General features: G+C 34.0%; 1 protein-coding gene and 1 pseudogene across 4 annotated transcripts; one reads left to right on the top strand and one right to left on the bottom strand.

Moving 5' to 3' along the window:
- The window catches only part of LOC112015978 (acyltransferase GLAUCE-like), a 10,459-nt pseudogene extending 4,652 nt beyond the window's left edge, over positions 1–5,807 (bottom strand).
- A 9,718-nt stretch (positions 5,808–15,525) lies between these two features.
- On the top strand, positions 15,526–21,377 carry LOC112015887 (uncharacterized). 4 transcript variants are annotated; one of them, XM_024048341.2, is made up of 3 exons: positions 15,526–15,718; positions 17,305–18,138; positions 18,986–21,377. In XM_024048341.2, the coding sequence occupies exons 2-3, from the start codon at positions 17,308–17,310 to the stop codon at positions 20,753–20,755; spliced, it is 2,601 nt and encodes an 866-aa protein (XP_023904109.1). In that variant the 5' UTR covers positions 15,526–15,718; positions 17,305–17,307; the 3' UTR covers positions 20,756–21,377. The 4 variants fall into 4 exon arrangements, with proteins under 4 accessions (XP_023904109.1, XP_023904117.1, XP_065630903.1 ...); XM_024048349.2 differs by having other exon boundaries at positions 17,308–18,138; XM_065774831.1 differs by lacking the exon at positions 15,526–15,718 and adding an exon at positions 15,847–15,957 and having other exon boundaries at positions 17,308–18,138.
- The last annotated feature ends 3,910 nt before the right edge of the window (positions 21,378–25,287 follow it).

Here is a 25,287-nt window from a genome sequence, read left to right on the forward strand (position 1 = left end):
CTTTTTACTTTACTAACTTTTCTTTTATAGTTTTCATCTTCCTATCCCCTCCTTCCATCTGTTGATCATCTATTTGCCTTCTTCTCTGGCCGTCCGTCCCATCAGAGGCCTTATCGGTACTCAAGTGGTTCACTCTGATCAACGTTATCCTGCCAAGGGTTACCTCCCCATTAATGCGGCCAGGGGGAGTTAGTTGAATGCATTAAATGTGAGAGTGACAGCTTACTTTGGGGTTAGTCTCTCCCCAAAATCACCTTCGTCAGGCTGAGGATAAGGTGGTCCTCGGTGTGGATTGGGAAAAAAGGCTTCCCCTCACCTTGGCCCTGAATAGCCTGTGCTCCTCGGCCTGGGCCTCAGGCCTGCTACATGATGGGCCGAGGCCATCAGGCCCATGGGCCCCACAATAGCCCCTCAAAACTCTGCTGCACGTTCCCTCGGACGGGGAGGAGGGTTTTGATACCTGCTGGTCCATTGGACGAATTGCCCCGCTTCGGTTTGTACTGATACTGGCGGCTTTTTGACTGCCCGATGCGCGTTTTTAGCGTTTCAAAACTTAGTGGGCGCCCACATTTAATTTTGGCGGCACCACGTTTCCCACTTTCAACGCATGATCTTTTACTTTTATGAGCAAGCGGTTACATTTGGGGAACCTAAGGGGGAGTATAAATACCTGTTTGAACCGCCTGGTTTCATCATTTTCGCGCTTACAATTATTGATGCATATAGTTTGAATCTGGTTCGACTTGCACACTATCTGAAGAGTATCGTCATATTTCTGTAAGTCTTCTTTTTCTGGCGACCCAAATTTCCTTGATTTCACTCTTCCTTTTCTCTTTTAGAACTTTTAGTTGTCTTTGGGGAATGGGTAAGTTTAAGAAGTTGGTCGAGTCCGATGAGATGATGAACAAATTCATTGTTGACTATGGAATACCCAATAATGTGAATTTAAAGTACTGTGAAGAGGGTGAGTGGTACCTTAGAAGGAGAGAGGTGAAGTTGTGATCCCGATAGTTGCTTTCGTAGAAGGAGGATGAGAATCCCTATGAGGCCGGTGACCCTTAATTACCTTAGGCATTTTCGCCTGGCCCCTACTCAGTGTGCCGTGAATGTATTTAGGATATTAGGGTGTGTAGATACCCTGAATGAGAAAATGGGGCTGAGACTGACTCACCACGATGTGAACTGGTGTTACAACCTTCATCACCTGAGGGGTAAGACATATTATATGAAGACAAGGGACGATAGGGTTCGTCTTATCCAGTGTCTTCCTGATTCCAATAAGGGGTTGAACCAAGATTTCCTCATAGTGTTGGGAGAGTGGCACGACGGCTTTCATTGCCCAACGGTAGAGGGGGAGCCAGGTAGGGCATCCGAAATACAAGATAATCTAGGTCTCAGCATTTTCAAGTTCTATACCTGTATACTCGATTTGGTTGATTAACCATAGGAATTTCGCTTTTCTTTTCGCAGACCCACACGCTTTTGCACGTCATTTCCACCTGGTTAACAAGCGGATTTGGAAACCGTTCTCAGGTCGGACCTTTTCTTGAACGAACCTGATAACCAAGTCAGAGCTGCTCATAAAATCCTCGGGTGCGACCCAGCTCAGACGTCATTCCCAGTTCCACAGCACGTAATTAGAGCTCGTGACCCTCGGCTTACGCAGATTACCGTGGTGGAGAGCGGTTTTGCTTTTACTGAAGGGTCTTATATACCTGAAGGCATTCCGCTATCAGGTCCCTCCTCATCCGGCAAGTAACGGTGGCCAAGAAAATTTTTTTTTTTTTAACTTACTGTAAAACGAATACTTAGAACTTAGAACACTTACCTGGTGCGCCGGCCAGCCCCCTAATCCTTCCCACAGACGGCGCCAATTGTAAGGACTCAATTTGGATTGACCCTGAGTGATGGGTTTTCAGCCCAATAAGTCCAAACAATAAATTTATAGAGAGTGGGTTGAAAGGTTTAGGCGCTGACCGTCGATCACCATGCATAAACTTTTCTTATAAAAAGCGCTAAGAGTTTCTTTACAAATGGGGGGATGCTCCTCGGCCTGTGGCCGAGGAGGCCTTATTGTTCTCCCTTTTTCCCCCCCCTCTTTTTACTTTACTAACTTTTCTTTTATAGTTTTCATCTTCCTATCCCCTCCTTCCATCTGTTGATCATCTATTTGCCTTCTTCTCTGGCCGTCCGTCCCATCAGAGGCCTTATCGGTACTCAAGTGGTTCACTCTGATCAACGTTATCCTGCCAAGGGGTTACCTCCCCATTAATGCGGCCAGGGGGAGTTAGTTGAATGCATTAAATGTGAGAGTGACAGCTTACTTTGGGGTTAGTCTCTCCCCAAAATCACCTTCGTCAGGCCAAGGATAAGGTGGTCCTCGGTGTGGATTGGGAAAAAAAGCTTCCCCTCACCTTGGCCCTGAATAGCCTGTGCTCCTCGGCCTGGGCCTCGGGCCTGCTACATGATGGGCCGAGGCCATCAGGCCCATGGGCCCCACAAACCCAATTTATCAATCCACAGAAAACCAAAGTGAGGTATCAAATTCAGTTGAGTTGAGCGTTTGGATTGGTAACCCAATTTATCAATCCACAAAAACCAACATGAGATATCAAATTCAGTTGAGATATCAACATTAATGTTTTTTGAAAAATTATTCATTTTTCGAAGAGCTTTTTTTTGAAAACTATCTCATTTTCTAGTATTTGGTAACGACCTTGAAAATGAGCTTGAGAATGTTTTCTGGTGTCTGGTATGCAACTTTTTTTATTTATATTTCTTATATAATTTAAAGCATGCACATACATACATACATACATACATACATATACATATACATATATAAATTGACAAGGGAGTACATCTTCAATAAGTACAAATCATAATAACTTTTATTTGTCTACTATTTTTACTGGTACACTAATTGTTTACTATAATCAACCACAAGTTTTCAATATTATTCTAAATTATGTATTTACGTAATGTATCTACATAATATATCTGCCAACAAATGCAATTCTCCTAAACAATTATCATTTATTATATAACAATATTATTAATTTACTGTGAATATTGTCCTATGTAAAAGCAATTTAGAGCCATAGAGGCACTATATTTAAAATTTTCGTCTTTTACTTCATTCATTCTTTCTTCTTCTTATTCTTTTTTCTTATTATTGCACTTTTATGTGCAAAAAAGAAGTAACTTCTACTTGGAATCCATCAAACCAAAAATTTCTTAGAGAAAAAATAAAATCAAGCTTGAAATTCAAAGCAAAGAATTGGGATTTTGGTATAGAGGAATGAAATAATTACCGTTGCAAATCTGTTCTCCTTTGCAAGTTGGAACTATTGACCAATCAATGAGGGGAAAAAAAAATCTAATCGAAAAACTGTGTTATAGAGGAGAAGAGAGACGAGAGAGAGAGGGAGAGAGAGAGAAAGATCTATGGGAAGAGGAGAGAGCAGAGTTAGTGACAGTGTGGGTGTGAGGACTGAGGAGAGAAAAAAGTAAAGGGGAGAGACAGAAAAATAAGAGAGCTTACCATGAGAGAGAGAAGGTGCCAAAAAATTATATTTCCTGTGGCTACAGATGAATATAATATTTATAGGAGATACAATGCGTGAGAGAGAGATTGTTTTCCATAAAAAAAATTTTGAAAAACCACTTATAGAAAATAAGCTTTATTTTTATTAGTGTTTTCTGTTGACTAAAGATAGTTTTACGTTGACCACATTTTTTTTATGCTATCAAACACTGGAAAATGTGGAAAACTATCTTTACAGAATGTTTTCTAGCGAAACAAACATAGCGTAAAGGAAAGCACTTTCTTGGATGGTGAAAAGTGATGTTTGGGCTAAGCTTTTGGATAGGGGTGTCAATTTGGGTTAGCGTGTCGGGTTCATGTCGTGTCGAAGTAGGAGTATTCGACTAAATGGTTTAACTCTAACCCGACCCATTTAATAAATGTGTCATAATCCTTTAACCCTAACCCGACCTGTTAATAAAGCAGGTTGACCTGACCCAACTCATTTGACCTGTTTAATAAACGAGTTGTGTTGAGTTGACAAAAATGTAATACAACTCATTTCAACCTGCATAACATCAAATATAACATCTATCTAAAAATAATTATTTTTACATCCCAAAAGCAATGCATACACTTCAAGTTTTCAACTGACATTCAAAATAATATAGTTCAACAAAAATATAACATTCATCTAGAAATAAGTTCTTTACACTCCAAAAGAAGTGCATAAACTTCAACCTAAATTCAAAATAACATAGTTTAACAAAAATAAAATAACATAGTTCAACAAAAATATAATATCCTTTGAACTCGCCAAATGCTAAGTATCAATATTGAAATAATTGGAACAAACAGTAGACTAATCTTGACTATGACTATGATTATCATCCATAGATTCTAATTTATAAACTATCTCAATAAACCAACTTGTAAGATATGTAGACAGTGTCTAACACTAATACAAACACCAAAAAAAAAAATCACACGGCACAAGACAAAAGCTACAACCGTGACTTTAATCAACAATTAATATATCTCATATATTAATAACGGCACATGAGTTTAAAGTTTATAGAACAAAAACATTATGCAAAAAAAATTATTGCAGAATTTTGAAACATCAAGAAAACGGTTTTCTTTAATTCTAAAACTCACTAAACACATTAGAGAGAGAGAGAGAGAGAGAGAGAGAGAGAGAGAGAGAGAGCAACAACCGATTTGAGACTTTGAGTTTGAGAATTTGGCGTGAGACTATAAGATAGTAAAGTGAGTAGTATAGCTAAAATAAAAAAATAAAATTAGATATTTATAAGAAGGTTTAAAGATTGAGGGTTTGTAGGATTTAGAGATCTAGAGTTTGTAAAGTTTCAATTTCCAATTATATCCCTTGTAAGTTTTTGTAATTATTCACTTTTCTTTTTAAATTTAAAATATATGTTGGATATAAAAGGTATTTGACAAATTTAAAATAAAATGAATATTTATTTGTTAGACAAGTTAAACGGGTAGTGTTAAGTTGATTATTTCAGGTTGACACAAATAAATTGACATGTCAAACGTGTCTATTACGGGTTACGCGGGTTGACTCGCTTATGACACATTTCTTATTATGTCGCTTTCGAGTTGACCTGTTTATGACCCAAATCCATTAAGGCCCAACCCTAACCCGCAAAAACCCGTGTCGAGTTCATGTCGTGTTCACGGGTTGGGTCGAACATTAACACCCCTACTTTTGGATAGGCTAGGCCAATAAACTAAATGATGAAATGTTGGATTTGGAAGAAAGAATTTTCCAATATCCTTCAACCTGAGCCTAGAGGTGGTAGTGACAAATAAAGCTTCAACCTCCCAATCTCATGGTTGAACTTGAGCCTGCCAACCATGAAATTATGAAATAGTAAAGAACTAAGAGCACATCAGCCACTGCTTGCGTCACTCTTTGAGAGATATTCAATATTCAAGAGCTCTTGTCTGGAGGTACTACAAAAAGGAAAATTGTTTCAGAAGGAAAAGTTACTGCTTGGTCAATGTTTGATAGAAAAATTGTTTCTGTTGGATCTAAAGTGGTTTTTTTAAGAGGTCAGGCTTAGGTTCAGTTTCAGTAATACTGGATTGTTTGAAATGATGACGTGTGTCTATTTTTAAATACGTGTCATTATCTAACCAGGTCTAGTGCATTAAATACACCGAACCTAAACCAAGTCTTTTTTTAAGAAACTAGTCTTATTGGCTCTTCTTTTACCACATCTTGATTGGTTGTGGGAATAATGATGTCCATGGAGAGAGGTCACATAGCCTTTTGAGATCAACAAGATGATTGGCTGTGTATGATTGTTATATTTAAGTTATATAGTGGTGGAAGATCTAAAATGTAGGGCTAGAGATTTGTGAAGATATGGGTGAGAAAAGCATGACTAGTGGGTTTTAAAGAGTGGGTCCTCACTCCTCACTGATTGGTCAAAGAATGCTATGTTTAATATTGTAAACAACTGCACAATATTCACTATTCATGGAACCTAAAATGAAGGCATGAGATTTTCGTTTCTTTTTATGCATTTGCAGCCACTAAAGAACATGGTTATACTTCTCTTTCACACACTCTCACACACACAGTTGGTTTGAGATGTTTATTTGATTTAATTTTTTTTTTAAACAACAATATTATAACACACTTATTTTCATTTTCAATTTTACAACTTCTTGACGTATTCGGTTGTAAATAATGAAGAAAAAACATTAGCTCTATGTAAAAAAAAGTGAGCAGAAAATTCACCGCATTCTACTACAACATAATATTAAATTGGGTTTATACTTAAACATATTGTTCAAAAAATAAGTTCAATAAAAATACAATTACAAAGTAGAGTTTTATACCATAAACAAATAGCCTGAATAAGCTGCAAAGTGCAAACCAAACAGAGAGAGAGAGAGAGAGAGAGAGAGAGAGAGAGAGGCACTTGATTGATTCAAATGTCGTTTTGTCAAGACATGTTTAGAGTCATAGGCCCATAGCTATATCCATAAATCAAAGTATAATAATGATACAAAGGCCAAAAAGGGTATCGTACACAAATATATGGCCCTCTTTTTTGTCATATTTTTTTGTTACTTTATATATTAATTGTTTGAGGCATATAGGCATAGCCATAGCCATATAGCAGCCAACGTTTATTACGATTATTATTATTTGAATTGATTCTCACACACTATTAGTTTTTTTTTTTTTTTTGAAAACCACTTTATTAGTGTACATAGCACGTAATCATCATTCATTTCACATTTTAAGTGTAGTTATTATTACAAAATGTGAACATGTTGCCAGAAATTATAAATTATAAATGTTGTGTGTACAGGAGAGCATGAAACATTTTCCCCTTTATTATTATTATTATTTTTTGTCTGGGTGATACTAAAAAAAAAGGTACATTATCTAAGTTGTTCTATGTTGGATTCCGGGCTCTTATCTTAGGCCCATCGTATCTTAATTGGTTTGTCAGAAATCCCAGGACCAACGCAATTGCCAACTACAAATCAGCCCAAAGTTTTTAAACAACCAAGCCCAACGTTATCTACGGCCTATCGTACATTAGCAAATAAGTTAACAGCCAATAAGTTTAGACAAACACTACTCCATGCGTTTGGATTTAGTTCTTTTGTTGAAAGCCTTTTTATAGCATAAATAATTGTTATTTTTGTTTCACATAGATTATCAAACAATCTTTTTCTTTGGCTTTGCTTGGACAACCCAATTTCATCACATTTCTCTTATTCTTATATTATATTAACAAAGTTAGCTTATTTGTTTAAAGTTATTTTTAATCTCATCTCATCTTCTAGTAAATAAGTTAATAGCAAATAAGTGTAGTCAAACACACTAGTAGCATTTGAATGCAGTTTTTTTTTTTTTTTTTTTTTTTTTTTTTTTTTTTGGTGTGGTTGAAAGTTGCTCAAAATTATACATAAACAAAGAAATTAAAAAATTAAAAGAAAAACTTGTTTATGACAGGTGGTTTTGCTACTTCCAAGAGTGATAAACAATATCTTTGTTTCGAGTTGTTTATCAAAACATCTTTTGTTTCATTTCATTGACCAACCCAATTGCTTTTATATTAACAAAAGAGTGATAATAGAAATATTATAAATTTTACTACATAATAATCTTTATAAACTTAAGTGTCATTAATAAATTAATCATATTTATTACTATATTATTTTGTAAAGTTTGTATAGTAAAATTTGTAATATTTAATATTTTTCTTATCAAAAATATCGTATCACCAAAAAAATCTTATGTAAATTGGCCCAAAAGAAAGAAGAAAAATACATAAAGGTTGTATCATAAATTCATAATAATTCATAGCATGAAAATTTTTATGCCATTCCAGCATTCCTTATATTAGGTAGATTTGAAACACACGTTAATAAGTTTTATTTACTCATCTCTATTCATTTTTAGGTAAATAAGGATAATTTTATTTATAAGGCGCAAAAAAAAAGACTAAGACGAACATGTTCATTAGTATCAAGTATCAACAAGAGCCCAAATAAAGATAGAGTTGATAAGCTAGGATCCCCAAGTCATTCAAAAAGTGGCCTAGCAGCCAAGATACGAGGTTGTCCATTAATGGATCTAGTGCTAATAGAAAAAGATACATTAACAAAAAGGAGCTTTTGGAATGTATTTAAGAGACTATGATTATATCATTCATTTACATATATCTCTATACTCATCCCTTTCATTTACATTTTTTTATATATATATCCCAATTAAGTTATACTTAGGTAGCAAAAAAAACATTTAAAAAGTATAATTAGGCTTCAAGATTTTGACAAAAGAAAAAATATTTGGGAAGAGAATATAAAAGTAGCTTGTCTACGTTCTCACTTCTCGTACAACACGTGAAAAATGTCAATATGTTGTCACCGCTCAATCTTCCACGTTGCGAAATAGTATAAAAAATAATAATAATAAAAAATTAAAAAAAATGAATAAGAAAGAATTAAAAACAAAATAGATGGAAAAGAAAGTAGACAAGGTCAAAATTCTAAAGCTCCTACGTTGTTCAATTGGGTCAACTGCTTCCTTCTCAAAAAAAAAAAATCTTGAACTGAGAATCAGTGGGCGACTCCTTAATTTGTACAATTTACACTTTCTGGTGCGTTCAAAGTTAAATGAAAGTTCCAAGAGAGAGTTTTCCATACGTTTATTTTTATGACCACAGGAATTAAATAAAATCCTTAGCTTGACAATGACAAGGATGATTTTCGTCAAAATATTTTCTTTCCAGACCAATTTGCTGTTTGCAACTAATTCCCATGAAAATTAACAAAGAAAGTAAAATAAAGGAGGAAAAAATGTATTTTAAACAAATGAAATGACATTTACTAAGAGCCTTATAAGTCAATTGGCTCATCTTGATATTTATAACGGAGACATTTGGTGTTCAATTTTCTTTTAAAAATAATAAAAATTTAAAGAATATTTATTGGTCTTTCACAAGTGATCGTGTGAAATACCATTACAAGGAAAGGGAAACAAATAGATAAATCACAAGTGGATGCATATTAGTAAGGAAAAGAGGCAAATCAAGCACACTTTGAATTGTTTTTTAACTCCTCTTTATGGATGTTATTTGTTATTTAAATTTAGACTCTTCTATTTATTTATTTTTTAAAATTGATAGTTAGAAAGGGAGATTTGAATTCTAAACATTTTTATTTGAAACGTCAAAATATATCAATTGAGGTATAAGACAATTAGATGTCAGATATTATTTAAAGTCACATTCTTTATAACTTTTCTTATGGATATTATTTATTATTTCAATTCAGACATGGTGAATGCTGAATGGTATGTTAACACCATTTGGCTCGGTAATTTTTAATGACTTAATTTTAACAAAGTCTTTCTAATTTTATAAACAAAAAAAGATTTTAAAATGAAAAGAAGAGAAAAGAAAGGGCAAGTAACCTTTGTCTAAAGACCCTATCAGACAAGGTGGTTTTTTTTTTTTTTTCAACAATTGATACATGCTTTGTCACCCGCTTTAGTGATGTTGATAACTATTTTTCTTTCCCATCAAAATCTAACCCATAGTCAATCTTAGCATTATTTCTAAAACAAACACCAATTCATGGAAAGCATACTCCCAATTCTCTTTTTTGTTTATAGAAACAAAATTATTGTTTGATACATTGGTAGTGGTGATGATATATATAGATAGAAAGTATAAAAGATAAATGGGAGTATGACTGAATCTCCAAAAACTTTGTCTACACTCAAGTTTGTGCTATTGTGATACGAAGCTCTAGAGCAATATACAATGGCTAATAAACACCTTTCTTGTTTCACCTCCCATTTTGGAGTTATCATGGGCTCCTCATTACTCATTAGAAGCTTGTGCGTCGCAATTTTCATGACTCCATCTCATAAAGTCACGCTCTAACTCTAACAAAAAACATACAAAAGCCATGTTTTTGACTTATTATTAAATTTTAATGATAGCAATAGCTTAATGCTATATACATATTTGTGTGTATTGGGTTATTATAATTAACATTACTTTCTAGAGAGGATTTTTTTTTCTTTTTTTTTTTTTTTTTTTTTTTTTTTTGTGAGAGAGAGATGAATTTTTTGAGCCCATGGCCCTCAATTTATTACAAAACAAATTTAATTTTTGTGTTTTGTCTAACCATGTGCTGTGTCATTCCACCTCAAAACCAATTGATGATAAGAAAGACAAACTTAAATTTTTTATGGTATTCGACATCACAACCTGCATACTTGTTTTTAGAGTTATTTGAGTTTCATTTATATTTTATTTCATTAATAATAATTAAAATATCAAGTAAAGGAGCCTGAAAAGCATAATAGGCTACAACTCTAGGCAGGGTCAAATCTTCCTAGGCTACCACCGCATACACTTGGTTCAATGATCACTCCATAAAAATAAGTGCTTGTGGGGTGTGAGGGGTAAGGGTCAGGGTTCAAGTTTCCAGAAGGAAACTTCACACACACATACACTTAGATTAAGGTAAGGTAGAATTCTATCTTCTATAAAAATAAATAAAAAATCTTCCCAAGCTAATACCTTTTTTTTTTTTTTTTTTTTAATAAGAAGATTCCTAGGCTAATACTTGACAGAGCTCTAGCATCTGGGTGACATTTAACCTACGAAATCCACTAAACATACTTTATAGACACATACAAAACAAAAAGCTTAAAGTTGTTTTCAAAATTTTCCAAAAATGATAAGAACTAAGAGCAACCACATCAGTTAGTGTATTTTACACATCTATTTTTACACTAAAAGCTTACTTTTTCTATTTTACACATCAATTTTTACAAAACACCCACATTAGTTTATCTATTCTATCACCTCTTTTATTAGTTTATCTATTCTATCACCTCTTTTATTTAAATAATCAATTTTCTCAATTTTTTTATTATTTCTCTCAACTTCCCCCTTTACATACCCCCGCGCTCTCTCTCTCTCTCTCTACCCATTTTTTCTGATTTGTTACTCTCTTTCTATACCCATCTCTCTACCCATCTCTATACCCATTTCTGAACACAGATCAACACTCCCTCTCAGTCTAATCCACACCATCTCAGTCACAAGAACTGATCCACAGCTCCGATTAGGCAAGACCCGATCAAGCATCGATCTCCGTAGCTCCGATCCACAAGCATCGATCTCCGTAGCTCCGATCCACAAGCATCAATCAGATCCGACTAGATTAGATTTGACCGAGATCTCCCTAGCTTTGATCCACAAGCACCGATTAGATTCGAGATCTCTCTAGCTCCGATCAAGCAAGACCCATACCCACGAGCTCCGATCGTTCCAGTCAAGCACCAATCGAGCTCCAATCATTCCGATCAAGCACCGATCTGTCTCTTTGTTATTTGTCCGTGTGAGTTTGTTTGTGTGTAGGTGTGTTTGTGTATCTTTTTTTTTTTTTTTTTTTTGAGCAAGTGTATCTCTATGTTGATTTGTTTATGTGGATGTGTTTGTGAGTGGGTGTGTTTGTGTGCATCTGAGGAAAAAGAAAAAGATGAGGAGAGAAGAAGTTACTGAGTTCGTTGAGCTCGGAGAAGAGAGAGAAAAAAAGGAGCGAACGTGAAATTAATAAAATAATAAATGGACGAGTTACAATAACCGTGTATATTTATACAGTTACTGTAACTCGTGTAGAGATATACACATTTTTACACAATTTTAAAAGCACTGATGTGAAGTATTTTTGAGGCAAAATGTGTAAAAGTTGCATCTTTTTCTATTTTATATGATTTTGCATTCACTGATGTGAATGCTCTTAGAACTTCAAACTAATGGTGTGTATAATCTATTAATTGCCTAATGTTTTTGGTACTTTAAACTGCTTTTGAATTTCAAAGGTAGCAAAGCAACATCAAGTTTAGTTTTCCCCTTAAACATTTTCTTCTTTTTTTTGCTTTCTCCCCTTCTCTTGCATTCATTTCAACATCCAAATTGTTTGGCCAAAAAATTCAAAGGAACTGTGTTGTTGGCTGATAAATACTAGTGTCTAATTAAACCAAAATAAAACTAATTGCCTTAATATTATTCTTAACATATGTTTTGGCTAGTTTGCTTGGATGAGATCTACACTTTCCATTTTTATGATCTCAACGAGAGTAAATAGAAAGAGATATCCGTTTTTTACTCCTTTATCCTCATGCATAATTATGATGCGTGATGCATCAACGTATTCAAGTCAAAATTTAAAATAAATTTTTTTTTTTTTTTAAAAAAGCCATCACTAGATTAATATATTAATTTTTGTGTTTATTGGATTTTTTATGTTCATGATAATAACTTGACTTAGAGTGTGTTTGAATATTGCTTATTTTGCTGAAAACTGAAAACAAAAAACAAAAAACACTGTAGTAAAATAATTTTTAAATATGTAAATAGTACTGTGGGACCCAGTTTTAAAATTTTTTTTTGAATAAAGTACTTACGGTCCCGTGAACATTGCACAGGACCTTTGAAAAAGCATAATTTTTCTTTCTCTTCCTGCACGGGACCCACAGCATACGTAAAATGCTTTTCTCCAAAAAAAAAAAAAAAAAAAAAGTGAAATGCAACCGCAGTGCTTTTCAGCAATATCCAAATGATAAAAAAAAAAAAAAAAAAAGTGAAATGCAACCGCAGTGCTTTTCAGCAATATCCAAATGAAGAGTGAGTCTCATGCCTATCAAAACGCAAAAGTTGAAACGCTGAAGGAAACGTCGGATCCAAACGCAGTCTTAGCCAATAAGAAAACAGAAAATGAGACAAAGAGAGTTGGCTGCACCACCTTCACATGTAGGATGCCCAAGGCTTAAGTTTGTGTTTCGTTTTTGTTCTTGCTTTAACTTGAATTTAGAGAGGGTTAAGAAAATGAAATTTGATTTCCAATTCTTTCTAGGATGGATTAAATTTAAGTAAACGGTCAAATCATGCAAAAACCTTTCTTTTATCAATGCTCAGGACCTTCTACTTCAATAATCTGATTAAGTATTAATTATCCTAAAAATTTAAACTGATAAAAATTAGTGAATTTAATCATTTAATCTAAACATATAAAATTCTCACGTTCATATAAACAAATGATTATAAGTTATACCTATACCATTAGTTGCAATTTGACCCTTTCTTAATTAATATAATATAAGAATTTCAAATTATGACCGGTGGTTTAGATGTCATGTGACTCAATTTTTTGCAATAAACTTATGGAACACAGCCAATTGCTTAACTATCCTTAAAAATTAAATAGAAAAAAAAAACATAAAATATGAGGAACTATAATTAGAAATACTAAATTCACAACATTTTCACAACAAATTTGTTACTAATTGTTACCAGTGAGTAAAAAATTAATTTCAGTAGTGAATTTAATAAAAATCAGTAACAACTTACTACTTAAAATTTATTATCAAAACATTGTGTATGTCACACTTCTTATAATAATACTTTTTTTTGTTAATTAAACAATTTAACTACTATTAGTATTTTTTTTTTCTATTTTGTTTTTATGAAAACTACTAGCAGTATTTATGAGTTTGTAATAAACCAACCCAACGTGAAAGTCCTACCCAACCTAACTTTTATTTTATGGCTTTAGAAAACCCAAATGCACCGAGTCAGCTAAGTGACTCAGTTAGAACCCTCACGTGTATTTAAAGCTGAGATTTCCTTACAAGGAATTTGAGCTAGGGCAAACAACAATATAAGTTAAAATATATATATATATATATATAAAAAGTTTTCCAAACGATTATTTCCCCAATACATAATTCATTAAAAAAATAAAATAAAATCAATTTCCATCCCAATAATAATATCTTATTTATAACGACTTATTAATAAAGAAAAGTCTCAAAGGGGTAGTTTGGTAATTCAAAAAAATAAAATCCAATTCTAAACGAGTCGTTATCGTGACGCGCTATGGGCGCGTGGGACATTCTCCGAAAACTTCCCTGCGCCTATGTTAGCTTCGTTGTAGCAAACAATACGATGTGACACTCACACCAAACAAAACGTCCTAGCATTTGTTCATTCCTAGACAATAATGTACTTCGTACTTACACAAAATTTTTAACAATTATCACGATTAATGATATTTTGATGTATCGGGATTGGTAGGTAATAAAACCGGTAGCTTAGAAACTTATGAAAGCAATGTTCTTTGTTCCAATCAAACTGATTCTTATACTTTCCCCCCCAAAAAAAAAAAATGATTCTTATAAAAAAAAAAAATTCAAATTTTCTGCCTTATACTTAGAATATTAACATTAGGAAAAAAAAAATTACAGCTTACTAAATGTCTGTTTGGTATCATGTATTTTTTCAATAACCTATTTGTTAAGTATGAGAAAAATTGTTTAATGTGTGAAAAAAACTAGCTTTTTTTTTTTTTTAAGTTTTGTTTAATTAAAAAATTAAGACAAAAAAATTTCTGTCAAACAAACACTAAAGTGTCAAGATTAATGCAACATTATTTTCATATTAACTTATTATCGATATCACTTTTATTAAAAAAAAAAAAAGTGATGGACAATTTTTTTCTTAAGCTGCTAAATTATGATCAAAAGTAACTGTCATATAAATCCACCACCTGCAACTACTAGTTTTTATGCACTTATGTTTTCATTATGCATATGACAATAATTATGGAAAATTTTATGTCATTTAATGCTTCAATAGTTCTAGTTAGGCAAAAGTATTGGAGAAATATTATATCCACAATATTTTCACAACAAATTTTAAGTTGTTAGTTATTACTAGTTGTTACTAATAAGTTTAAAAATAATTTAAATAATGTGTTTAAATGAGAACAAATAACAATTTATCACTTTGAATTTGTTTTAAAGGTGTTATAAAAATATTGTAGACACTTCTCTTATTGAAATAACATGTTGTAAATGAATATAATAAATAGTCTTGTTAATGGGTGCTTTTAAAGTATGTTAATAGACTATTACCGAAAAAAAAAATTTTAATACTATTTTTTTCTTTTTCCATAAAAAAAATTATAAAATTATTTCTTAAATCAAACTTTTCCCTATAATCAGAGTGAGGTGCACGTAAAAATGATGATGGCAATGTCGGTTTTCCCAAACGAGAAGAACCAACTCTTCCATTATTGTAACTACGAAATAATTTTATTTTGTTAAAATATATATATATATATATTTTTTTTAAACATGCATGGTCTTTTTTGGTAAGCAAAATTGAGTGTTAAAAAGGCAAGACGTGGCGCAATGCTATTGGAAGACGAGAAGAAGTACTCGTGTGCCGGTTCCGAGTCGATTTGATCGCAGTGGAATCTGACAAGTGCCACGCGTCGTCTAATGCTGCAAATAAAAACCACGCTCCTACATCCGCGCGTGGACAGAATATCACTTTCGTACAGAGAGCCCACACCCCTCTCTCTCTCTCTCTCTAAAAACCAAAACTCGTATATTATTATTCTCTCTCTCTCTCTCTTTCTCATTCTCGTTCGCTCTCTCTCTCGCTCTGAGTTTTTATTTTCTCTCTGAGAGAGACTTCTCGTATTTTTTTTTGGCTTTCTCTTTAGGCTTTTTAAGAGCTTAGTCTTCTTTCAGATTCAGCTTTCGTGCTCATGAAAGCTTATTAAGCTCTCTCTCTCCCTCTCTCTTCTTAGCCTTAAGCCCAGGTACAACTCTCTCTCTCTCTCTCTCACTCTCTCTCTCTCTCTATATTCTATGTTTGTATTGTGTGTGTATGTGTGTATGTGCGTATTTTTTTTGTGCGTATGTTTTACACTTTTACTTTCTCTCTCTACAAAAAAATAAAGTGTGTATGTGACTCTGTTCACGTTTTGTTTTTATTTTCTATTTTTTTTAATCTATGAGTTGCCAATCGAAGCAAAACCATGAACACCCATTTTCTCAGGTTTGCTTCTTCACGTGCGTTTCTGCTTCTTTGCTCTATGTTAATCCATGTAGCTATAGTAAATATAAGTAATAAAAAATAATAATAAAGACAATTTCTTGTTCTTTTTTCCTTTGTGTGTGTGTTTGCTGCTTCGCTTGTTGTACGGATTAAATGTAGTTGAACTAAGTTCTGAGTTTTTAACTGTTTCTTGTTGTGTAAATAAGTCTGACTTTTTTTATTTTTTTATTTTTTGTTTTGTTTTCGGGAGGATCATATTGGAATTCAAGTTGTGTTGTCTTGGTGCTTGTTGTACTTTTTTCCATTTGGGGCCGGGTCTGTTTCTTTTCTTGCTGGTTTTGGAAGCTGTCAGTGTTGCTGTTTTTTTTGGTTAATATTATGCTGGGTTTAATAATTGAGATAAATGTGGTTACTGGCTTCTGGTATTTTTGTGTAAAGTTTTTATCTTTTGGATGTGGGGTTGCTTCAATTTTTGTTTTTGGTTGGAAAATGGACTTGGGGTTCATTATTTTTGTTCTGGGTTTGCAGCAATACAATCTGTTTGTAACTTGTCAGTGATATTTGAAGTTATTTGTTATTAGTTATTGTTTAGTTGGGGATGTATTTTCTGTTATGGAAGTTGGTATATAGTCTTTTGTTTTGTGGTGGAAGCAAAATTGTAATCTTGTATGTATTCTCATGAGTTATTGGAATTTGTATATCGCAGTTGAATTTCTAGAAATCTTTTGATTGATTTTGAATTTATTTTCTATTGATTAAGATATTTGGCATCTTATTGTTTGTTCTGAACAGAAACTAACAATTTTGGTGATTATATAAGGTTGAAATATTAATATCTCAAACCAGGGTAGTCGAACCATTTTATTTATTTTGTTTTTTAACTAGATTTTGGTTTCATCACATTGTGGAGAACTGCTAATTATATTTGAGAGTAAAGGTTCAGAGACAAGCGTAGATCTTTAAATGTACCAGATAAGCTCTGGCATTGTATTTTATTTCCTTTGAGAACTCATTTAAAGGTGCCAGCATTTTCATAGATTTAGTAAGACAATTTTTGCAATCAAAAAATCAAAAAAACAAAAAAAGGATAGATATTTGTTGCAAGGTATCTTACATAGTTTGCTTTATCTCTATTGTTTCCTACTGATTTAGTACGGAAACATCATGAGGCCAAAAATGTGAGACTACCAGATGTGTGCATATTTTCTCTTGGGAAAAAGGTCTATGTAATTCTCAATTTCCTTGTGTGATTTCTAGTCTGTGGGGGTGGGGGAAGGAAGTTACATTCTTGCCTCATTTTTTGTTTCTATAAGCCAAATAACCGTATTGGTTTATTTAATTCTTTAGCAGATGGATTCAGTTCAAGTCACTGACCGTGGGGATTGCATTGAGGATGCATTTGATGAGCAATCGCTTTCTCCAGAAAGCTCTGTTGCATACGATGTCTTTGGAGAACCGCAGGAATTTCCTCGAATGGGTGATGAATATCAGGTTGAAATTCCACTACTGATTTCAGGATCTGAGTATCTCTGGCTTACAAAGAACCCAGCTGAAAGACCCCATGATTTTCTAGTGGGATTGGCTGTACCTATGATGTGGATCAGTGATGAATTTGAGTATATTAAAAATGAATCAAAGGAAGCATTTGGTGGTTCAACTGAAGTATTCAACAAAGACGAGTCTCGAGGAACTGAATGCCTCAGAGAGACCCACATTTTTTGGGAAGCTGACAAGTTAGAACCTAAAGCTGAGCCTACAAACAGTACATTAGACAATGGGATTAACTTGATAGAATCAACGAACGTGGCTAAGCAACATGAAATGAAGATAGAATTTCATGATATGGGTAGAGGCAAAGACTACCGTCCAGTTCCTGGATCCTTGGGTGACTTGTGGAGTGATACAGAAGAGGCCAGTTTCATCCTTGGTTTATATATTTTTGGGAAGAACCTTGCTCTGGTGAAGAGATTTATTGGGACTAAAAAGATGGGAGATATACTGTCATTCTATTATGGGAAATTTTATAGGTCTGATAGATACCATAGATGGGCAGAATGCCGGAAACTAAGAAGCAGAAGATGTATATGTGGACAACGAATTTTTACAGGATTAAGGCAACAGGAATTTTTATCTCGATTGCTTTCCCGTGTGTCAGAGGAATGCCAAAATACTTTAATGGAGGTATATCTGAAGTTCTTTTGGACGTTATTAAAATTTTTAAGATGCTAAGATTTCCAAATTACATGCCAAAATGCATAACAAGATGAAAATGCTGAATTCGATTTAGTAGTATTCTTCAATTGCATGGGCACTATTTGTTAGAATCTTGTCACTGTTGCATTTTTTTAGCTTAAGATTGTAAAGCAACAAACAATTGTAATTAATATTTCTTTAGGTGGTTACAATTCTAAACTCCAGTATTGACACCTTTAGATTTTTGTTTTTTCTTTAGTTTTCTGGTTAGGTTCCTTTTGTACACACCTCTGCAGTTTCTTGCAGTTTTCAGAATTCTCACCATTATGTCCTAAGTACACTAAAGATATGTCACACTGTTTGTTTTATGGTAAATGTGATTGTATGAGAGTGTGAATCTATCAACTTGCATTTTTTATATTGAATATTCTTTCCAATCACCTGTATATAAACAGGATTTTTGTTAATTAAATTGTGTCAATTTTATGCACAGAACTGGATCTCTGGTAAAAATTTCTTAGTGTTTTAAGGATCACAATGCATGAATGTTTCACTAACTGGTTTTACAGATTAAAATTTTTAATGTTTACTTTGCTCAAACTTCAAGTTTCTGTGAAATCCTCTCTCAAGAATTCTTGCAAAACGGCCTCTCTTGATGAAGGCCACTTTAGATGCAGTACATACCATACCTGTCATTTGCTCTAATGAATTTCGTCTTTTTCACCATTTATCTATCTCTGTAGTATTTTGTCATTTTTATAATAAACTTCAATTTATAACTACCCCACAAAATTTTTACATTTACATGTTTACATAAACTTCAACTTGTTGGCAGGTTTCAAAGGCATTTGGAGAGGGAAGGATGTTACTAGAAGAATATGTATTCACTTTAAAGGCGTCAGTTGGGTTGAATGCTCTTGTCGAAGCAGTGGGAATCGGTAAAGGGAAGCAGGATCTCACAGGCATTATGGAGCCCTTGAAGTCCACTCAAGTTTTCCCTGTCCACCCAGAAATACCAACTGGCAAGGCTTGCTCCACACTTACAACCTTGGAAATTGCCAACTTTCTTACAGGAGGCTTCCGGCTAAGCAAAAATCGATCAAATGACCTCTTCTGGGAAGCAGTTTGGCCCCGTTTGCTTGCAAGAGGATGGCACTCTGAGCAGCCTAATAGTAATGGTTGTGCCACTGGTTCCAAGCATTCTTTGGTCTTTCTTATCCCTGGTATTAAGAAGTTTTCAAGAAGGAAACTAGTGAAGGGTAACGACTACTTTGATTCTATTAGTGATGTGCTGAGTAAAGTTGCTTCGGACCCAGGGCTTCTTGAGCTTGAAATTGGAGTAGATAATGACTATAGAAGCAAAGAAGAAAATGGCCGGACTGATGAAACAAAACTGGACAAAGAAGATTTCCCTGATCAGCAGCGCCACTGTTATCTCAAGCCACGAACTCCTAATGCCATGACGTTTACTGTTGTGGATACAAGTTTGGCTAATGGAAAAGCAACCAAGGTGAGAGAACTGAGAAGCTTGCCATCTGGAGTTATGAACACTTTGGCCTCTGGAAGTGATTCTGAGGAAGATGATGAGGATGATTCAGAGGAGCCAACAGATAAATCTGACTCTGCTGACACCTTGTACTCTGATAGAGATAAGCCCAGAGCCATGAATAACAATTTTAACCCAGGAAGCTCTTTTAACGGGACAGGTTTAGAAAATAATGCTTCCAATGAGGTGTTTCAGGTCAATGGCCATGATCATACTAATTTACCTGCGAATATCTCCTGTGACCAGAAGACCATTATGTGCAGTGACACACAGCCAAGGAAAGGTAAAAAGTGCCAATTGAGCCAGAGAATGGGACCAGACAACAAAGATCATTTACCTACTATTGCAAAACGACACCGGAAATTAAATGCTTTTGGTCGCTCAGAGACAAACCTCAGCAAACTCAACAACTTGGGAGGTGATCCATTAAACCCAGAGAAGGCCAGTGGTTTTGCAAAAAATCCTGATTTTAGTGAGAAAGTTGTTTCTAAAATGGATATGTCTCAGGAGAAGAAATTATCAGCCAGCTTGTCTAAAGGCAGCATAAGCATCAGTAGCGAAGGCATCCTAGGTGGTACCTGTTTTGCTGCCGAAGATCATCATGAAGGACCTCAACCCAGGACGTTGATTGACTTGAACTTACCCATTCCTCCAGATGTTGAGGCTGATGAGCCTTTCATGACAGAAACAAAAGAGAGAAAACATGATCAAATGAGCAATGAGCCATATAATCCCAATGAGGTGAAACCCTCAGAATATGTGGCCAATTCTGAGCAGCAGCCTAACATAAATAACCGGAGACAAAGCACTAGGAGCCGACCACTGACCACTAAAGCACTGGAAGCTCTTGCTTTTGGATATCTAGACCCAAAGCAGAAGCGAAAGAGCAGAGATGCCTCATCACGAGAAACTTCAATGTTAAGACCTTCTCGACGTGCTCGTGGTAAAGTGAGAGCTACCGAGAATTTTGGTAATAGTATGGTGGATTTCAAAGTTGAGGAAATGGCAAATGGGATGTGTCAAAATAATAGTGAAATGTTGACCAAGCTTCAAGTTTGACTCAAAGGGCGAAGATTCTCAATATCTTGGGTTTCTGAATTGTTAAGCTGCTGATGTCATGAGGGACAACATGAGAATGGACTTACTGACGTTTGTTCTTGTTCTTCTATGCTCTGAAGAACGCTTACCTCTCTCACCGGCAACCATGACCCTTCATTCCTTCACTTATCTAACTGGTTCATCATTTGCAGCTTCAGTTACCTATTTCACAAATGAAATATGTTGCAAATTGACTTCCTAGACGTGGTTTGCATTAGACAAGTCTGCTCTGATCAGAGGTACTGAGAATCAGGAAAACAAAACTAGAGAATACTTGTCAATTCAACATGTGATAGAAGGGCTCCATTTCTTTACTTCAATTTGCAGTGGCTATGCTTAGTTATCAGTTGCTGCTCTAGTCTCCATTCTCAACCTAAATTACATGTCACTGTTTCACTGCTAATTTCTGAGCAAGCTTCTGCATCTGTGCAATACAGTAGTCCATAGTGGTCCAAGACGATAAAACGAGTACAGGTGTTTTGTATCAGCATTTGCTACGTCCAAATGAGTTATAATTTCTGTTGTGTCCTGTTGGTTAAAAAGTTAACTGCATGAAATGGGAAGAGAACTTGATTTATTGCAATTTCTTTGCCCAAAAATGGAGCACCGGGTTGTTCACTTGTTCCTGTTTTTCCTTCTGGAAATCTGCTTTCAAGCTGACTTCAACAGTGCATACAGCAATGTTACTTGCCAAAAAAGCTAGACATCAATTCAACTTGATTTAAGTTAAGCCTTTCAAAAAGTACTACTCCAAACCCGCTATGCAAATCCTGCTGCATAGCGGAGAAATGGTGCTCCCTCCTCTCACATTCATGGTGGATCTCACTATAGACCCACCATGAATGTGAGAAGAGGGAACACCATTCTCTATAATCCAAAAATACCTAAGAATTACTCCAATTATAGTTACCGTTAAACTCATTTGCCAAAGCATCTTGTTACACTTTTAACCATAGTTATCAAAACTGTTTGAATTATTAAGTGCAAAAATGGAAGGAAAAAAAAAAGTGGTTTTTTTTCTTTTATCAAAATAACTTGACATTAAAAAATCAGACAATTCTAATGTGGTTTGATATTTTTAGAGAGAAAATAAATAGATCATAGGCTTTTAACGAATTATTCGGTTTATTTTCAAATTTGGTTTTTCAATATGGAAAATGCTAACGAGTACTCTTAGAGCACTGGTTAATAATAACGAGTACCCTTTCAATATTAACTTACGGGTCATTCTATGGGGATATTTGCAGACCAACATTGTCAAGGGATAGAATATAATAAGTTAATACGGGTTTGAAAGAATAATACAAACTAGTATCTCGAGTTTTAGAAACTCGAGTTTCATATCAATCTCGAGCTTCAAAGACTTGCTTTCTACTTGATCATTTTGCTGAGTTGGACACAGTTATGCCACATATATCTAGAGTTTTTAACAGGCGAGATCAAAAAAAAAAATGAATCTCGAATTTTTTACACTCGATTTCAAACAGTAAACACATAACATACGAACCCAGAAAAAGAAGAAAGAAAACCCAGAAAAAAAATAAAAATAAAAATAAAATAAAATAAAAAAAGAAAAAAAAGAAAGAACCCACCGAAAAAAGAAAGAACCCGAAGGAAAAAAAAAAAAAAAAGAACCCGAAGAAAGAAAGAACCCAAATTGTTGGAAAAGGGTCTTGTTTTGTATTGAAAAGGGTCTTGTTGCTTGCTTTTTGTGGGCATTGCTTGCTTTTTGTTTTGTATTGAAAAGGGTCTTGTTGCTGCTGCTGCCGCCTCCGAAGATCTCTTTTGGTTTGTATTGAAGAGTTGAAATCTGGAACTCGAGTTTTTAAAATTCAATTTGCTATTAAACTTGAGTTTTAAAAACTAGAAATGTTAATTTCACACACACTTCCAAAACGGAACAACTAACAAAATTGTTAAAATATTAATATTATTTGGAAAGGGTGTTCGTCATTCTACGTTACCCACTGTTTTTTTTGGAACCCATATACATTCTACGGTACCCATATACATTGACAATTGTTTTTATTTGTTTTAATCCTGATCATTTATTTATTCTTTATGTAATACCAGTTACCGGTCAAGCAGGTAACGTATAAAAATAAAAACATCTGGAAGAAAAAAATAGCAGTTCCCTTTGGACTTCTCTCTTGTGTTCTTTCTCTCGTTTTGCGTTCCCAGAAAAATCAAAGGGACTACTTTTTTTCCCTTTTATTCTCTCTTACAAATTGCTCTCTTGCTTTCAAATGAATATCCTTGGCAAATCTCCTATTAGAATCTGAATGTTTGTTCTCTCTTTTCTAAGGGTGGCAAAATCAACCCAAACCCATTTGCCCACCCAAACCCACCCACTTAAAATAAACCCAAACCCACCCAATTATTAGTTGGGTTAAATGGGTATTAACCCAATTAAACCCAATTAACACTAATGTTTATTGGGTTTTAATTGGGTACCCAATTACCCAACCCCAAAACTACTAAAATTACCAAAATACTCCCTCAACCTAAAAAATGACCAAAATAACACATAAACCCAAAAAATGACCAAAATACCCTATGACCTTAAACCATACAACTAATCCTATAAGATGAACAAAATACACTCGAAGCCTCTAAAATTACCAAAATAGGGGTTTGGGTATCTTAGTCATTTTTTAGGTTTATGGGTATTTTGGTCATTTTTATGTTTAGGGAGTATTTTGGTCATTTTTAGTTTTACAGGGGATTTTGATAATTTTTTAGGTTTAGGGTGTATTTTTATCGATTTACAGATTTAAGGGGCTTTTTTTTGTCATTTTATAGGTTTCGGAGAATTTTGGTCATTTTTTATGTTTCAAGGATATTTTAGTCATTTTAAGGTTTAGGGTTATTTTGGTTGTATTTAGGTTTCAGGGTATTTTGGTCATTTTTAGGTTTCAAGGGGTATTTCAGTTAATTTTTAGGTTTCGAAGGTATATTATTTTTTAGGTTTAGGGGGTATTTTGGTCATTTTTAGGTTTCTAGGTTATTTTGGTCAATTTTTAGACTTCGGGTTATTTTGGTCATTTTTGAAGTTTCGGAGTATTTTGGTCATTTTTAGTTTCAAGGTTATTTTGGTTAATTTTTAGGCTTCGGGTTATTTTGGTCATTTTTAGGTTTCAGAGGTATTTTAGTAATTTTTTAGGTTTGAGGTATTTTGGACATTTTTTGGTTTATGGGTATTTTGGTCATTTTTAGGTTTAGGGGTATTTTAGTCATTTTTAGGTTTAGGTTATTTTGTCAATTTTTAGACTTCGTGGTTATTTTGCCATTTTTGAGTTTCGGGAGTATTTTGGTCATTTTATTTTTCAGGGTGTTTTGGTCAATTTTAGGCTTTAAGGTTAGTTTGGCCATTTTTTAGGTTTCAGAGGTATTTTAGTAATTTTTTAGGTTTTGGAGGTATTTTGGACATTTTTGGGTTTTGGGGTATTTTGGTCATTTTTATATTTTGGGGGTATTTTGGTCATTTTTAGGTTTCTAGGTTATTTTGGTCAATTTTTAGACTTCGTGTTATTTTGGCATTTTTAAGTTTCGGGGTATTTTGGTCATTTTAGTTTTCAGGGTTATTTTGGTCAATTTTTAGGCTTCGAGGTTATTTTGGCCATTTTTTAGGTTTCAGAGGTATTTTGTAATTTTTAGGTTTTGAAGGCATTTTGGACATTTTTTGGGTTTATGGGTATTTTGGTCATTTTAGGTTTTGGGGTATTTTGGTCATTTTTTGGTTTTGGGGGGTATTTTGATCATTTTTAGGTTTAGGGGTATTTTGGTATTTTTTGGGTTCCAGGGATATTTTGGTAATTTTTAGGTTTCGGGGTATTTTCGTCATTTTTTGGTTTGGGGGTATTTTGGTATTTTATGGTTTTGGGGTATTTTGGTAATTTTTAGGTTTCAGGAGTATTTTGGTCATTTTTTGGGTTCTAGGGGTATTTTGGTCATTTTTTAGGTTTCGGGGGTATTTTGGTTATTTTTTGGGTTTGGGGGTATTTTGGTCATTTTTTGGGTTTCAGGGGTATTTTGGTCATTTTTTAGGTTTTGGAGGGTATTTTGGTAATTTTAAGGTTTTGGGGATATTTTGGTCATTTTTTAGGTTCTAGGGGTATTTTGGTAATTTTTGGCTTTCAGGTGTATTTTGGTCATTTTTGGGTTTTGGGATATTTTGGTCATTTTCTGGATTTTAGAGGTATTTTGGTTATTTTTTGGTTTTGGGGTATTTTGGTAATTTTCAGGTTTTGAGGGTATTTTGGTCATTTTGAAGATTTTAGAGTACTTTGGTCATTTTCACTTTAGTGGCATTTTGGTAATTTTGATAATTGGGTAATTGGGTGGTTGGGGTTTACCCATAATAATTGGGTTGGGTTGGATTTGGGTTATAAGGAATTAGTTAAATGGGTTTTAAATGGGTAAATGAGTTTTATATACCCAACCCAATTATGCCCACCCCAAACCCACCCAAACCCGCCCATTTGCCACCCCTA

This window comes from Quercus suber, unplaced genomic scaffold (genome assembly GCF_002906115.3).
Source record: "Quercus suber isolate HL8 unplaced genomic scaffold, Cork oak 2.0 scaffold_99, whole genome shotgun sequence".
In the NCBI taxonomy this organism is placed as follows: Eukaryota; Viridiplantae; Streptophyta; class Magnoliopsida; order Fagales; family Fagaceae; genus Quercus; species Quercus suber.